The 13,698-nt window shown below is 43.2% G+C and overlaps 1 protein-coding gene across 15 annotated transcripts in view; it reads right to left on the minus strand.

Moving 5' to 3' along the window:
• Positions 1–13,698, minus strand: part of ATP2B2 (ATPase plasma membrane Ca2+ transporting 2) — a 464,830-nt gene that overhangs the window by 41,126 nt on the left and 410,006 nt on the right. For all 15 annotated transcript variants that reach the window (XM_084901914.1, XM_084901911.1, XM_084901915.1 and 12 more), the window contains one exon: positions 13,366–13,608. In XM_084901914.1, coding sequence (XP_084758040.1) covers positions 13,366–13,608 — 243 coding nt within the window. The remainder of the gene's footprint in view (positions 1–13,365; positions 13,609–13,698) is intronic.

Consider the following 13,698-nt stretch of genomic DNA (forward strand, 5'->3'; position numbering starts at 1 on the left):
TTTCTCCAAGGGCAAGTTTAGTTCCTAACGGTTAGAAATAAGAGTGGAGAGAAAAAAGCTGCTGCCATCTTCAGAAGGGATGGGGTGGAGGCTGGCCCTCTGGAGGGTCCTCCTGGCCTTCCTACCCGTCTGGAGTGGTTCTGAACACCTACTAAGGGCTTATCTGCTGCTCCCCCCACCCCTCCCCAGCCCTTCCAGCCTCACCTCTCATTATTCCAGCCTAGAGAGAAACATGCCCTGGCCACAGGCCCCCACATTTTCCAAATAAGCCATACATCTTCAGGTCTATGCCCCTTTGCCCGCTTGGTAAACTCCAGGATTCTCTGGGCCCAACTCTGCCACTTGGTGGTTAGGTTACTTGATGTTTGTGCATCTCAGTTTTTAAAAAAAAATATATTTTATTGTTTTGTTTTTTTTGCCCCCTCCCTCCCTCCCATATATACCTCCCTCCCCAGAGTTTTATGTCCATTGGTTGTACTTATATGTGCATCTCAGTTTTTAAAGCTGCAAGACAATTTGCCCATATTTGCCTGATCACCTGGAAGGGGTGTGGAGGGTAAAGCAAGACAGTGGCTGGCAAAGCAAACTGCAGAAGGTAAGACTCAGAAAGAATCACAGAGGCAGTAAGAGTAATAATCAGTGTGGACCAAGTGCTGGGAAATCCACACATATTTCTCATCTGATCTTTACAGCAGCCCTGGAACTGCCTTAAAGCCAAGGTGCAGCCAGGTGAGTTGGGCAGGGAGTGGTGGAGTGCACTGGCTTTGGATCTCATAGACCTGAGTTCTAGTCCTGGCTCAGCCTCTTATCTGCTCTGGGATGCTGGGCACATTTTATAACTCCTCTCAGCTTCAGTGTGCATAAGTATGGATTAAAGATGTGATGTCACCTACTGTATGGGGTTGTGGTACAAGGCAATATGGTGTAAGCACACAGCATTGAGCCTGGCTAAGTAGATGTTAGTGATTATTTATATTACCTCACAGACTGGTAAACAGAGGCTTGAAGCGGTTAAGTAACTTGCCAAGGTCACACTCAGTGATTGCTGGAGCCTGGAGTTTAAATCCTGGTCTAATAGACTTTAGAACCAAAGCTCTTAACCATCACTTCCTGGACATTCTAACTCAGATGTCCTTTGGGTGGCTTGGCAAAAGTCCTTCCATTCCTGGGCCTCAGAGTAAAGTGAGGGGGCTGGACCAGGTGGTCTACAAGGTCTATGAATCCATGAGGATGACATCCACACAACCTATCCTTGCAAATACTCATCTACTGTGCTTTAAAAAAAAAGAATAAAAGACACTAGCTAATTGGGAGATCTCTGCATCAATGCAGACTAGACAGCTCAGGCAGTTGCAGAAGAAATCAACTCAATAAGCTGGAGGTGCCAAGAAAGCACTAGTGTTGACCATGGGACTGGGACTAGGCCTAACTCCTACCGTTTTCTATTATAAGAACAGGGAAGTAGAGGAAGAAGTATCAGTCATGCCCTGAGCTTCTTATTAGTTCATATTCATCCATCCATCACCTACATATTCATCCATCCATCCATCCATCCATCCACTCATCCATTCACCCTTTCATCCCACTCACCTACCCACATCTACCCATCCCATCCATCTATCCATCCATCCCCCATTATTGACCTCTCTCTCTCTCTCTCTCTCTCTCTCTCTCTCTCTCTCTCACACACACACACACACACACATTTATTCACCAATCAATTCGCTTACCTCCCTATCCAACCAGTACTTCCTAAAAGCCTAAGCCAGGGGCCATAGAGATGATTCAGCTGTGTCTCTCACTCTCAAAGTGCCCATCACCTCCATCAGAGAGCAAGACACAGGAGAATGTGTGTCTTCATGGAGGGGGAAAGACAGCCCTAATCAGGGTCTTATTTTCCCAGGCAAGGCTTGTTTACCAACCAAAAGTCAGGGAAGACACTGCAGGTCCTTCCTGCCCTGTCTCCTTCTGCACGGTTTAGAATGTCCTGTAGTCCAGACTGCCCAGCCTGATTTGGCAGAGGCTGGATTTCTGCCCTGGACTGAGCAGCCTCTGCCTCTGCTCAGCCTTCCTAGAAGGGCAGTCCCCAAGAGTCCTTTTGCCCCAAATGGCCCTCAGCCTCTGGCTGTGAATCTGACCTTCTGGACCCTAGGGCTTCCTTCATAAGACCAAGACACCCTTCTCAACAGCTGTGTTTAGGGTACCTGTAAGTTGGCTTTGTGCTAACTGGGTGTGTGACTTTGAACAGGACCTTTTCCCTCTGTAGCTCTGATGTCTCTGCTGTCTATTTATTTACTGGATATTTTGTTGCTGAATAAAGATAACACTGATTGTACCACATGCTGACTATGTGCCTGGCACTGTGCTAAGCACATTCCGCTTAAAACTCACTTCATCCTCATAATAATCTTATAATTTCCCCAGGAAACGGAGGCATAGAGAGGTTAAATAATTTGTTTACACTCACACAGTTAGTGAGGGATTTGAACCCAGGCCATCTGGCTCCAGAAGATGAGCGTGCGCGCGCGTGAGAGAGAGAATCCTAACCCCAGGATATTTTCCTATTGATTTTTAGAGAGAGAGTGGAAAGGAGAGGGAGAGATAGAGATCGGTTGCCTCCACACATGCCCTGATCAGGACCAGGGATGGAGACTGCAACCAAGGTACTGGAATAAAATCTGGGGCCCTTCAGTCTGAGGATTGATGCTCTATCCACATAACCAAACTGGCCTGGACCAGAAGATGAGCTTTAACACCACCCAGTCATACCAGGAGGCTCTGCTATTTCTTTCACATTGAAGGCCATCAGCCCCAGCAAGGAGAACCATGTGGCTAGGGTTCCTTTAGGAAATACCCAGAGAGAGGCACAGGGGTCCTAGGATGCCAGTGCTCCAGGCACAGAAGGGGACACTGGTGCCTAAGAAGGGACTTGGCCTGAATATAAACCAAGTTGCCTAGTTCCAAGGTCCCTAACTGCTCTCCTGTCTCAGTAGTTACACCTTCTCTGCAGAGACTGACTGACCCCTGTCCTTTCAGCTACTTAGTCACAGCCTCTGTCAACCTACATCAGGGAATGAGATTTTAGCTTTGCCTCCAGGGCTAAGAAACGCTGCCTAATTGAGATTTATCACTGCAGTGATGTTGCTGTGGCACTCCAGGTGGGTCCCACACCTCCCTTTTACTGTAATTACATAACATATATCTCAATCCAAGTGGCCCCCCCTTCACCGAAACCTGCTCTGGGACTCACCCTGTTCCCTTCTCTGAAGGATAAGACCATTAACAGGACCTCCGTTATTTTAGAAAGGCCTGGAGAATGGAATAAAGCACTGCCCACCCCCCTTGAATTCCAAATTGGGCCTGGGGAGGTGGTGCAGGGGCAAGGCAAAAAATGTCATTATTTCTGGCATCACCCCGAATTCTCTCACTGTCTGCATGCATCCTCTCAACCTACTTTTCTCCCTTTGTCATGTCTGCCCCCCTCAGCCTGCAGCTCTGGGTGCAGTTCTTGCAGCCCCAGTCTATGGAGGCAGGAGCTGCCTCCTCTTCCTCCCCCCACCAGCCCTCGGCTCTTGCTGCTGACTCTTGTTCTCCCAGCTCCCACAGCCCAACCTGATCATGAAGGTTTGAGCGGGCTCAGGGGCAAAATGGAGAGGGCAGAGCTAGGGCACAGTTGGAGGGTTAGCAAAAGTTCACCTGCTCACCCAGATGCTCACATGCAGAAATGCCCCACATTTCTGAGGTGCCAGCTGACCTCTGGATGGACAATTCTGTTTCTCTTCTTCCAAGTGCTCAAATGCTGGTGAGTTAAAAAAAAAAAAAAAAAAAAAAAAAAAGGCAACCTGTGTTTCTAAATCAAGTAGGGATTACAGCATGATGAGTCATGGCAGTTTAGCTGAGGCAGGAACATGAGAGATTTTCTTATCAAAGCTAGGAATACCCTACTATTACTAACAACAACAGTGTCATTGGTGGTAGATTGTGAAAACGGCCATAAATAGTCTCCTCTTTGAATCCATGCCCTTTGCAATGTGAATTTGCATTTTCTTCCATTAAGAAATGGAGTCTGTTTCCTTACTCTCTTTGAATCTGGGCAGGTCCCTTGACTTATGTTAGTCAATAGAATGTAGCATAGTGACGATGTGAACAAGCCCAGTATTAAGACAATGGGCCCAAAATGGAGTCACTTGTGCTAAGCACACAACACTAACCCGAGACATAATACCTAGCTTAATTCCAGTTTCAGCCTCTCCCAGGCACTTCATCTTAACCAGTCACTCTGGAATTTCCTGGTCAGCACTAGTGAGGGAATTCACCCGACTGACCCCTTCTGTCCCCCTTCAGGTTACCTAAGCCTGAAACAATCCACCCTTTTCCTCTCCTGCCTGTAAAAGCCTTCCATTTTGTACAGCTCCTACTTGCTAAATGGGATCCGACACATGAGTCACTCAATAAAGCCAATTAAGATATTTAAATACTCAGTTGACTTTTTTGCTATTTAACAAAATTTGGTAGCATCAATGGTATCCAAAGCAAACTTCTGAAGGACAATGAGAAATATAAGTGTGGTACCCCCATAAAGCCTTTGAGTTCATTGTCTTTCTTGCCATTTTGGAGGGTTGTGGGCAAATACCTTTTGTTTCTGAGCTCTGCTTTCTTTGCTTGTGCTACTGATCTCAATGGCATTCCACAGTTCCCTACTTGATTAGAAACCCCAGCCCTTGGGTCTGTCCCAAGACCCACACAGGAACTATAGGGGCAGTTTCCAGTTGCTCATTTATGTGGAGCCCTCAGCCTACAGTCCCCATTTGTTGAGGTATACGGGTTCGATCCTTTCCCCAACCCTCAGAAAACTCTTGGTGGTTCTGCCTGAAGTTGGACTGGGTCCAACTTAAAAAAAACTGGTCTTGGTCTGGGATTGGACTGCGCCTGACCTGAGCTGGACTGGGTCCAGTAGGTGAAGGTGTTGCTAATGGGAATCTTGGAAACCACAAAAATCAGTGGGAATTGGGCATTTAAGAGCTATTAGAAATGTCAGGGGAGAACTCTTTGTAACCATATGATTTGTATATGATTGTCTAACCATAGAGTGTATGATTGTCTAACTATGCTGTACATCTGAAACTAATACAAAATAATATTGAATATAAACTGTAATTGAAAAAAAATAAGTAAAAGGATCTATTAGAACACTCACCACTTAATGCGAAGATTCCCATGTTAGGATAAATTGGTCACAGATCTGGTTAGATTGACCCTAGGTCAGCCTGCTAACCTTAAGAAGAAAATTTCTGTGTAACAAGGTCACTGCACAATCCCCAACCCAGCAGCACGTCCCTTTTAGGTATTATTTTGGCTTTGAGAGACCCAAAAGTTTTGCTGAAAAGAGATGGAATCCTTAAAATCTAAAGATTTAGTGTAGCACCTTCCAGCACACCTACTTATCTACACTAATAAAAGAGTAAGATACAAATTAACTGTACCTTCAAGACGCCCACCAGCCAATCAGGAGTATGCAAATTAACTCAACAAAGACGGAAGGTTAATTTGCATAAGTAGGCACCCAGCAAGGGGGGGATGCTTGCATCATTGCCATGGTGACGATGCAGGCATTCAGCACCGCCCCAGCCTCTCCAGGCCTTTGGGCAGCGTGGGAAGGCGGAAAGAGTGGAAAGGCGGCTCGGGCAGGAGCGAAGGTGGTGCCGGCAGCCAGGGGAAGGAAGGCCCATTCTTGCATGAGTCTTTGTGGACTGGGGCTCTAGTTGTTTTTTTTTTTTTTTAATATATTTTATTGATTTTTTTACAGAGAGGAAGGGAGAGAGAGAGAGCTAGAAATGTCAATGAGAGAGAAACATCAACCAGCCGCCTCCTGCACACCCCCCACCGGGGATGTGCCTGCAACCAATGTACATGCCCTTGACCGGAATCGAACCTGGGACCTTTCAGTCCGCAGACTGACGCTCTACCACTGAGCCAAACCGGTTTCGGCGGGGCTCTAGTTTTATAACTAAGAACTATGGTCCCAGAAGTTATAAATATCTACAGAAATGGAAAAATCTTACTAAGCTTATTTTGTGTTCTGAGAGCTTGGTTTGGTAACTGTCAGGTTGGAGGCCCCAAATACAGCCAGACAGAAATGTGGGCTGTACTCCATTTGTGGCTGAGGTCGTACCACACTGCTGCGAGCCCTCAGAGGTATTACAATGGCCATTAGGGAGCGTCTTTCAATGAGATAAGATCCTTTAAGACGTGCACTTTGAAGTGAAGGCTCCCAAGTTAAACAAACAGAATGGGATACCTACTTTAATTGGCATGCAGAAACTTCCAAAAGTCTACAGAATTCCAATAGCTCCACTGAAAGCTTCAGGCAAAAGTTAAGGAAAAACATTAAGGAGACAAGAGGTATCTAAATCAAAATGCTATAAAATGGACACAACTCTTATGCTCCCCTCTTTCCTCCTTCATTTGAGTACTTACCCTAGTAATCCTCTGTCTGAATTGTCTTTCCTTTCTGGAGAGACTACAGACCATAAACAAAATTCTGCCAAGGTAAGGGCCCTACAGACATCCCTGTATCTACCTTCGAAGGAGGGCCCCCAAATAGACCCCTCCCAGAGTTGATGAGCCTCTGAAGAATTCTCTGGTAAATGGCTACATTAGTCCCTAAAACAGAGGAGTGGGAGCTAAACTTAAAATTAATTAAAACAAACAAACAAACCTTGCCCAATACTGGCAAACTCAGTATTGAAGCTATACTCTCTACTTTAAACCCCACTCAGAACTGCAGGTGGAAACCTGGAAAAACTGGCAGAAGCCAGCTGAAGGAGAAAATTTTTACTAGAGTCAGCTCTACCAGATCTCTGTCTGTAGTCCCCAGTAGAGAGAGGAAAATAAAATATCTTTTACACCTTCTTTGGGGGTCCCTCTTGAATCCAAGTTGTTCAATACTGCCAAAAGTATTTTTATTATTGTTAATCCTCACTCAAGAATATTTTTTCCATTGATTTTTAGAGAGAGTGGAAGGGAGAGAGAAAGAGAAACATTGATGTGAGAGAGACACATCGATTGGTTGCCTCCTGAACTTGCCCCAACCCAGATACCTGACCTTGGGTGAGAATCAAAGCCAACTCTAACTATTGGGCCACACCGGTGAGGGCTGCCAAAAAAATTTCCTCTTTGTCCTGACTAAAAACTACAAAGTAGCTCTGTGGTTAGAATTTGGCCAAATGGCAGAGCCTGATAGAAAAATGTCTAGGCCTTTTCCCCTAAGTTCAAATAAAGACTATGTACCCAGAGGGGATAAAAAACCTTTTAAATCTCTTGTAAAGGGATTTGTGGGTAGATCAATCTATGATGTCATTTAAATTGCAAACCAGTTTCTTGGAGGAAATGAGAGCAACTGTCCTTGTCTTATGCATTGTTGCTAAATATGAAATAAACTCTAGAGGCAGTTCAAAGTTCATCTATTTCTTTCAGCAATCCCCAAACCTCTGCTATTCATCTCAAATATTCATCTGTAAATAGTGGTCTTGGGAAACCAACGTCCTTGGAGGAATTCACGTTCCTTCCCTGTGTCTTTGAGGTATGAACGTTTTACAGACTTCAGGGGTTGCTCCTATCAGAAAGAAAATGAAAGGTGGGAAGGTCATTTGAAATTCAAGTGAATGAAAAAATTTGTGCCTTCGCCACAAATAGCAATAGGAAAAACTTTAGCCATCTGAGCAGATAAACTTACTTTATTGCAACTATCTATAATAATAAAAGCTAATTAGACCTGACGTTCTTCTAGATGACCTTCTGGACGAAGTGGTGGCTGTGAGGGTGGGTCCCGGTGCCAGAGGCAAGCCAGTGCCGGCAGCCGAGGGAGGGAAGGACTACTTTTGCAGGAATTTCTTGCATGGGCCTCTAGTTGTTTTATAGTTAGTGAATTTTATATTACTGTACATGTCTCATGACTAAAAACTTAAAGAGATTTCTGAAACTAGTATAATATTGAATATCAACTGTAATTGAAATAAAAATTACCTATGTTCCATGTTGTTTTTATCAGGTCTTTGGTTACTTAAGTAAATCTCTGAACTAACGTAACATAGTCTTCTCAATATTAAAAAAGCTAAGTTTTGCTCAGAACTATGCAGCCTTATAAATTTGCTTGTAAAGTCCTTATTTTCACTTTGGTTAAATCAGTATTGTTTCACAGTGAACTATGATTCTATTTAACCAGTGTTTGAAAATTTATTTTTGGTATTTTTGACAAACTTCCCCCAAATCAAATTCTAACTGAATTCTTTTTGACTTTGAATTAACTTTGGGATTTTCCAGAGGGTCCTTGAAACATCTCAAAAGAAGTGTTCTCTCTCTTTATAAAAAAGGAGACAAACTAATTAGGCTTATTTGATGTGTTAAGTCATATGGGAAGCACTCACTGTAAAAGAAGAAGTAACACCAAGCCTTCTTTCTGTTGTATCTGAATGGGTCTATGCTATAAGTGTTCCAGAAATTGTGTGAAATTCTTGGAAATCTGATATGTCCTGGTGTGATGTCATCAGTTATAATTCCTGTTATCATGTTAAATTGTTACATATTGCAGAGATGACCAAATTTCCTTGTCAATTCCATTATAATGAGCTCTTATTAGATCTTTAATAAGGGCATTTAAGGAGCCTGGTCATTACAGAGAGCCATTGTTTTACTCTGGTGCTTTTAGGAACGTGTTCCTGCGAAAGTGCTTCCTCTTGGAGGAGACTCATAAAAAACTTTGACTAGTACAGTTCTCTGATGACTTGATCTTAAAATGAACTGGGTAAGAATTTCTGGAAAAACTGGATTCAAGCAGAACTAAGAATTATTAACACAGGACTGAATGAACTGAGGAGGAGAATGAAAATTTTGAATTCTTGTTTGAAGCATCGATGGTTCTCTAATGTTTTGCTTTACCAGCCTTTTTTAGAAATATATTTTATTGGTTTCTTACAGAGAGGAAGGGAGAGAGATAGAATTAGAAATATCGATGTGAGAGAAATATCGATCAGCTGCCTCCTGCACAACCCCCACTGGGGATGTGCCCGCAACCAAGGTAAATGCCCTTGACCGGAATTGAAACTGGGACCCTTCAGTCTGCAGGCCGACGCTCTATCCACTGAGCCAAACCGGTTTCGGCATTTGCTTTACCGGTCTTAAGGAAACCTTTTCTCTCTTAAAAATTTTTTTTTTAAAAATTGATTTCAGAGAGGAAGGGAGAGGGAGAGAGAGAAACATCAATGATAAGAAAGAATCATTGATTGGCTGCCTCCAGCATGCCCCACACTGGGGATTGAGCCTGCAACCCAGGCATGTGGCCTGAACAGGAATTGAACCGTGACCTCCTAGTAACTTAGTTCATAGGTTGACACTCAACCACTAAGCCATGCTAGCCCGGAAGGAAAATTTTTTCTCTTTAGCTATCAATAATTTGGCAAGATATATCTATATAAACAAAGATGAAACATTTACTTTTTATCCCCTCCCTTATTTCTTCAGAATTGTGAAACTCTTGAGTATTCTTTTCATGACAACATAGTTAAGTCCAATGACAATTTGTTCTTGTAACAGGACACAGTGGGAAATATTGGTTATATTACTAAGGCTTTGACTAGACTATCACATTTGAGAAAGAAGTGCATAGACTTAAGATATGAACAGATGATTCTTGTTTTTTGGTTAATCCTCACCTGAGGATATTTTCCAATTTATTTTTAGAGAGAGTGAAAGGGAGGAGAGAGACAGAGAGAGAAACATTGATGTAAGAGAGAAATATGGATTGGTTGCCTACTGCACAGCCCTGACCAGGATTGACCCTGCATCGAGGTATGTACCCTTACCAGAATCAAACCTGAGACCTTCAGTCCACAGGCCTATGCTCTATCCACTGAGCTAAACCAGCTAGGGCTTACCAGATGATTTTTTTAAAAAAATATATATTTTATTGATTTTTTTACAGAGAATAAGGGAGAGGGAGAGTTAGAAACATCCATGAGAGAGAAACATTGATCAGTTGCCTCCTGCACACCCACTACTGGGGATGTGCCCACAACCAAGGTACATGCCCTGGACCAGGAATTGATCCTTCAGTCTGCAGGCAGATGCTCTATGCACTGAGCCACAGCGGTCATGGCTGACCAGATGATTTTAAGGCCAATAAGTCCCCTTGGAAAAACTTGCCTTGGTACTTTGCTTACAAGTTTCCAGCAAAGCAACCACTATTCTTACTGTACTTATGTAAATAATCAGGCCAAGTCTAATGCAAACAAATTAGTTTTGCTGTGATTATCTTTGGAAAAGAGAAAGAAGATAACTGTAGGGAGAAATTTTTTTCTTCTTCATCTTTGTCTGTATTAGATTCTAATACTTGCCACCAACCAAGCAAAGTCAATTGTCTCTGAGGTTTTGTTATATGCCTGTAAACTGGATTGGAACTTAAATTCTGCTAGTTTTCTAAAAAAAATTTGGCTACCTGTATTCAAACTAATGTTTCCAATTTTCTCCCACCTTCTTATTTGGAATCACTAAGAATAAATACTGCCCTTAAATCTTCTGGGAAAGGACTATCCCAGATCCTCCTCACTATCCAGGTGGCAGGCCGACCTCAGAGACTCGAGCCTTGTAAACACATCTTGCAGCTAATGAAGGCTCCACCTGACATCTGGTCCTGCACAAATGCTGGAGACTCCACATCAAATTGATTAGGAAGAGAATTAGCTGACATCCATGTAGACTGTTTTCTCTGAAGATGATGGGTCAAGACTTCATACTTTAAGCATGAAACCCTCTCTTCTCTTTCATTCCATTACTCTGGCATTGGCCTGGAAAGATAACGCCATAATCCATATCTCCCTGGACATTGCTAAGAGGGATAACCTCTGGAATTTGAAACAATTCTTTGTTTCCTGCTAGGAGATTTACTTCCAGAACGCCCTGAAAACCTAAGTGACCCCTGGCTTGAACAGGCAAGTGTAACAATCCCTGCGAAATGAATCCATTAGGAAGTGGAAATAGTTTGTGCTCTGACAGGATTTTTCTCTGTCTGTGGCAGTCATCATTTTCCTTGGGCCTATGAATGCTTCGATGGCTGGCACACAACTGGGTAACACTTCTTAGGTTATCTAATTAAGCCCCTAACTGTTTACAAAACAAAGTGGGACACCTCATTGGTCAGCTCCACTGAACTTGCATTGTTGAGTTAGAAAGGACCTACCAGAAGGGGTCCTTCCTTTGGGAGGGATCTCCATCCCTGGTTAGGAGTAAATGTAAATGAGGTTATGATTAGAAACCTCTCCTAAACTCTTGAGGATATTGCAGAATCCACTGCTAAGATGATAGCTACCCAAGAAAAACCCTAGACTTTCTGGCTAAAAATGTTCCTGATAATAGTGCCCAACACCACCTATTGCACCTGGGTTAACACTTCTGAGGAAGTTGAAACTCAATTACATAAGACCACTGAGCAGCTACTTGGCTTAAAAAGGGTGATACCTTCAGTGGGGAATTCCTTTGACTTATTTGATTTTAATTGTTTTAGATCTTGGGGACCATGGCTACAAAGTATACTCTAGATACTGGGAATTACCCTGTTTATCATAGTCACAGTAGTCTCCGTGGCATGTTGCAGTCTCTCAAAGGCTTTAAGTCCATGCAGCCACTAACCAAGCAGATGATCTTCTTAAGACTGGATCACCAGAAAAGGAAAGAGGAGAGGTGACTGACTTCAAAATTATGAACCTAAAGTTATGGCCTGTGAATATCACAGAAATTCATCCATGACCTTTGAATCACACAGAAGGTCAGTAAAAACTGTGAGAAATACAAAGTGGTAGCTGAGAGTGGTGAACACCCTAAAGTTTTATCACACCTCTCAGTTAAGCTGAGAGTCTGGTCAAAAGGGGGAATTGCTAGAAAAGTGGTAGGTGAGAGTGGTGAATGCCCTAAAGTTTTATCACATCTCTCAGTTAAGCTGAGAGTTTGGTCAAAAGGGGGAATTGCTAGAAAAGAGGCAAGAGGCCCCAAATGGAGTCCTTTTTGCTAAATCCACATCATCAAACCAATACTTAATGCCTAACCTAATGGCAGTTTCAGCCTCTCCCAGGAATTTAATCTTAACAATCTGGAATTTCCTGGTGAGCACTAGTGAGGGAATTCACCCTTCTGATCCCAAAAGTAGGTTACCTATGCCTGAAACAATCCACTCCTTTCCCCCTTTACCTATAAAAGCCTTCCATTTTGTACAGCTCCTCAGAGCTCCTTTCTATTTGCTATATTGAGTACTGTCCAGTTCATGTACCATTCCATAAACCAGTAACATATTTAAATTTTACTCAGTTGGATTTATATTATTTAACAACAGACAAGCCTGGAGGAAGTGGGGCCGATCACAAAGAGCAGAGATGAGCCATCCAGCAGAGACCATTCCCATCAGCCTCCAGTCCTGCCAAGATTAGCCCCACCGAGACCAGAAGAATCACCCAGCTAAGCCCGGTTCCAATTGCTGACTCACAGAATTGTGAGATAAATATAGTTTTGATTTGAGCCAGGAAGTCTTAGAGTAGTTTATTATGTAGCAAAAGCTGACTAATTAAAAAATGTTTTTTAAAATGATTCTTTTAGAGCACATGTGTCAAACACAAGGCCCGCGGGCCAAATCCAGCCCGCCAGGCCTTGCAATGTGGCCCGCACCGCGCTGTCATCACTGCACTCCGCTGTCAGTTTATGACATTGTCAGTTTATGACTGTTCAGTAAACCATTCGGCCCGTGATTTAGGCTGGATTTTAGATTTTGGCCCCTTCTCTGATTGAGTTCGACACCCCTATTTTAGAGGGTGGGCAATGACAAGATTTTAAAAAGACAGTAAAGGGGAATAAATGATGATGCAAGGAGATCTGACTTTGGGTGGTGAACACACAATATACCGATGATATATTATAGAATTATACACTTGAAACCTATATAATTTTATTAACCAATGTCACCTCAATAAAGGCACTAAAAATAAAAAAAAACACTTTGTCATAAAAATACACACACACACACACACACAGGGTGGGTCAAAAGTAGGTTTACAGTTGTTTGTATGAAAATAATACAATAATTAATAAATAATACAAGAATAAACTATGTATTTTATGTACACATAATTGCAAACTTACCTTTGCCCCACCCTGTATTTTTGTTCATACAAACATAAAAGTCAAAGAGAATCAAGTCACTTACTATCTGACCACATAAAAATACATCAGCAGGATTTAGAAATATGAAAGATGTTGCTGAACCTGCCCAGTACTTCTGCATCCCCCATGGAGATGGCTCTCTGTAGTGGAGACTATACCACTTACCAGAATCTTGGTGGTGTAGGCGCTGTTGATGGCAATGGCATGGACCAGCAGCTCCATGGTCTTGGCATTGATGGAGCTCGGGTCCGGGATCTCCTTATAGTGGGCATCACCAAGGTAAGCCTGCACTACCGTCATGCGATTGGTGGTCAGCGTGCCCGTCTTGTCTGAGCAGATGGCTGTGGCATTGCCCATGGTCTCACAGGCATCCAGGTGGCGTACCAGGTTGTTGTCCTTCATCATTTTCTGGGGGAGGGGCATGTGAGAGGGTGACAGTGAGAAGAGAGAGATGGGATGCTGGGGTGCCGGGGCCACTGGGTGAACACAAGGTAAAAG

This window comes from Pipistrellus hanaki (genome assembly GCF_964339955.1).
Source record: "Pipistrellus hanaki genome assembly, chromosome: 13".
Classification (NCBI taxonomy): domain Eukaryota; kingdom Metazoa; phylum Chordata; class Mammalia; order Chiroptera; family Vespertilionidae; genus Pipistrellus; species Pipistrellus hanaki.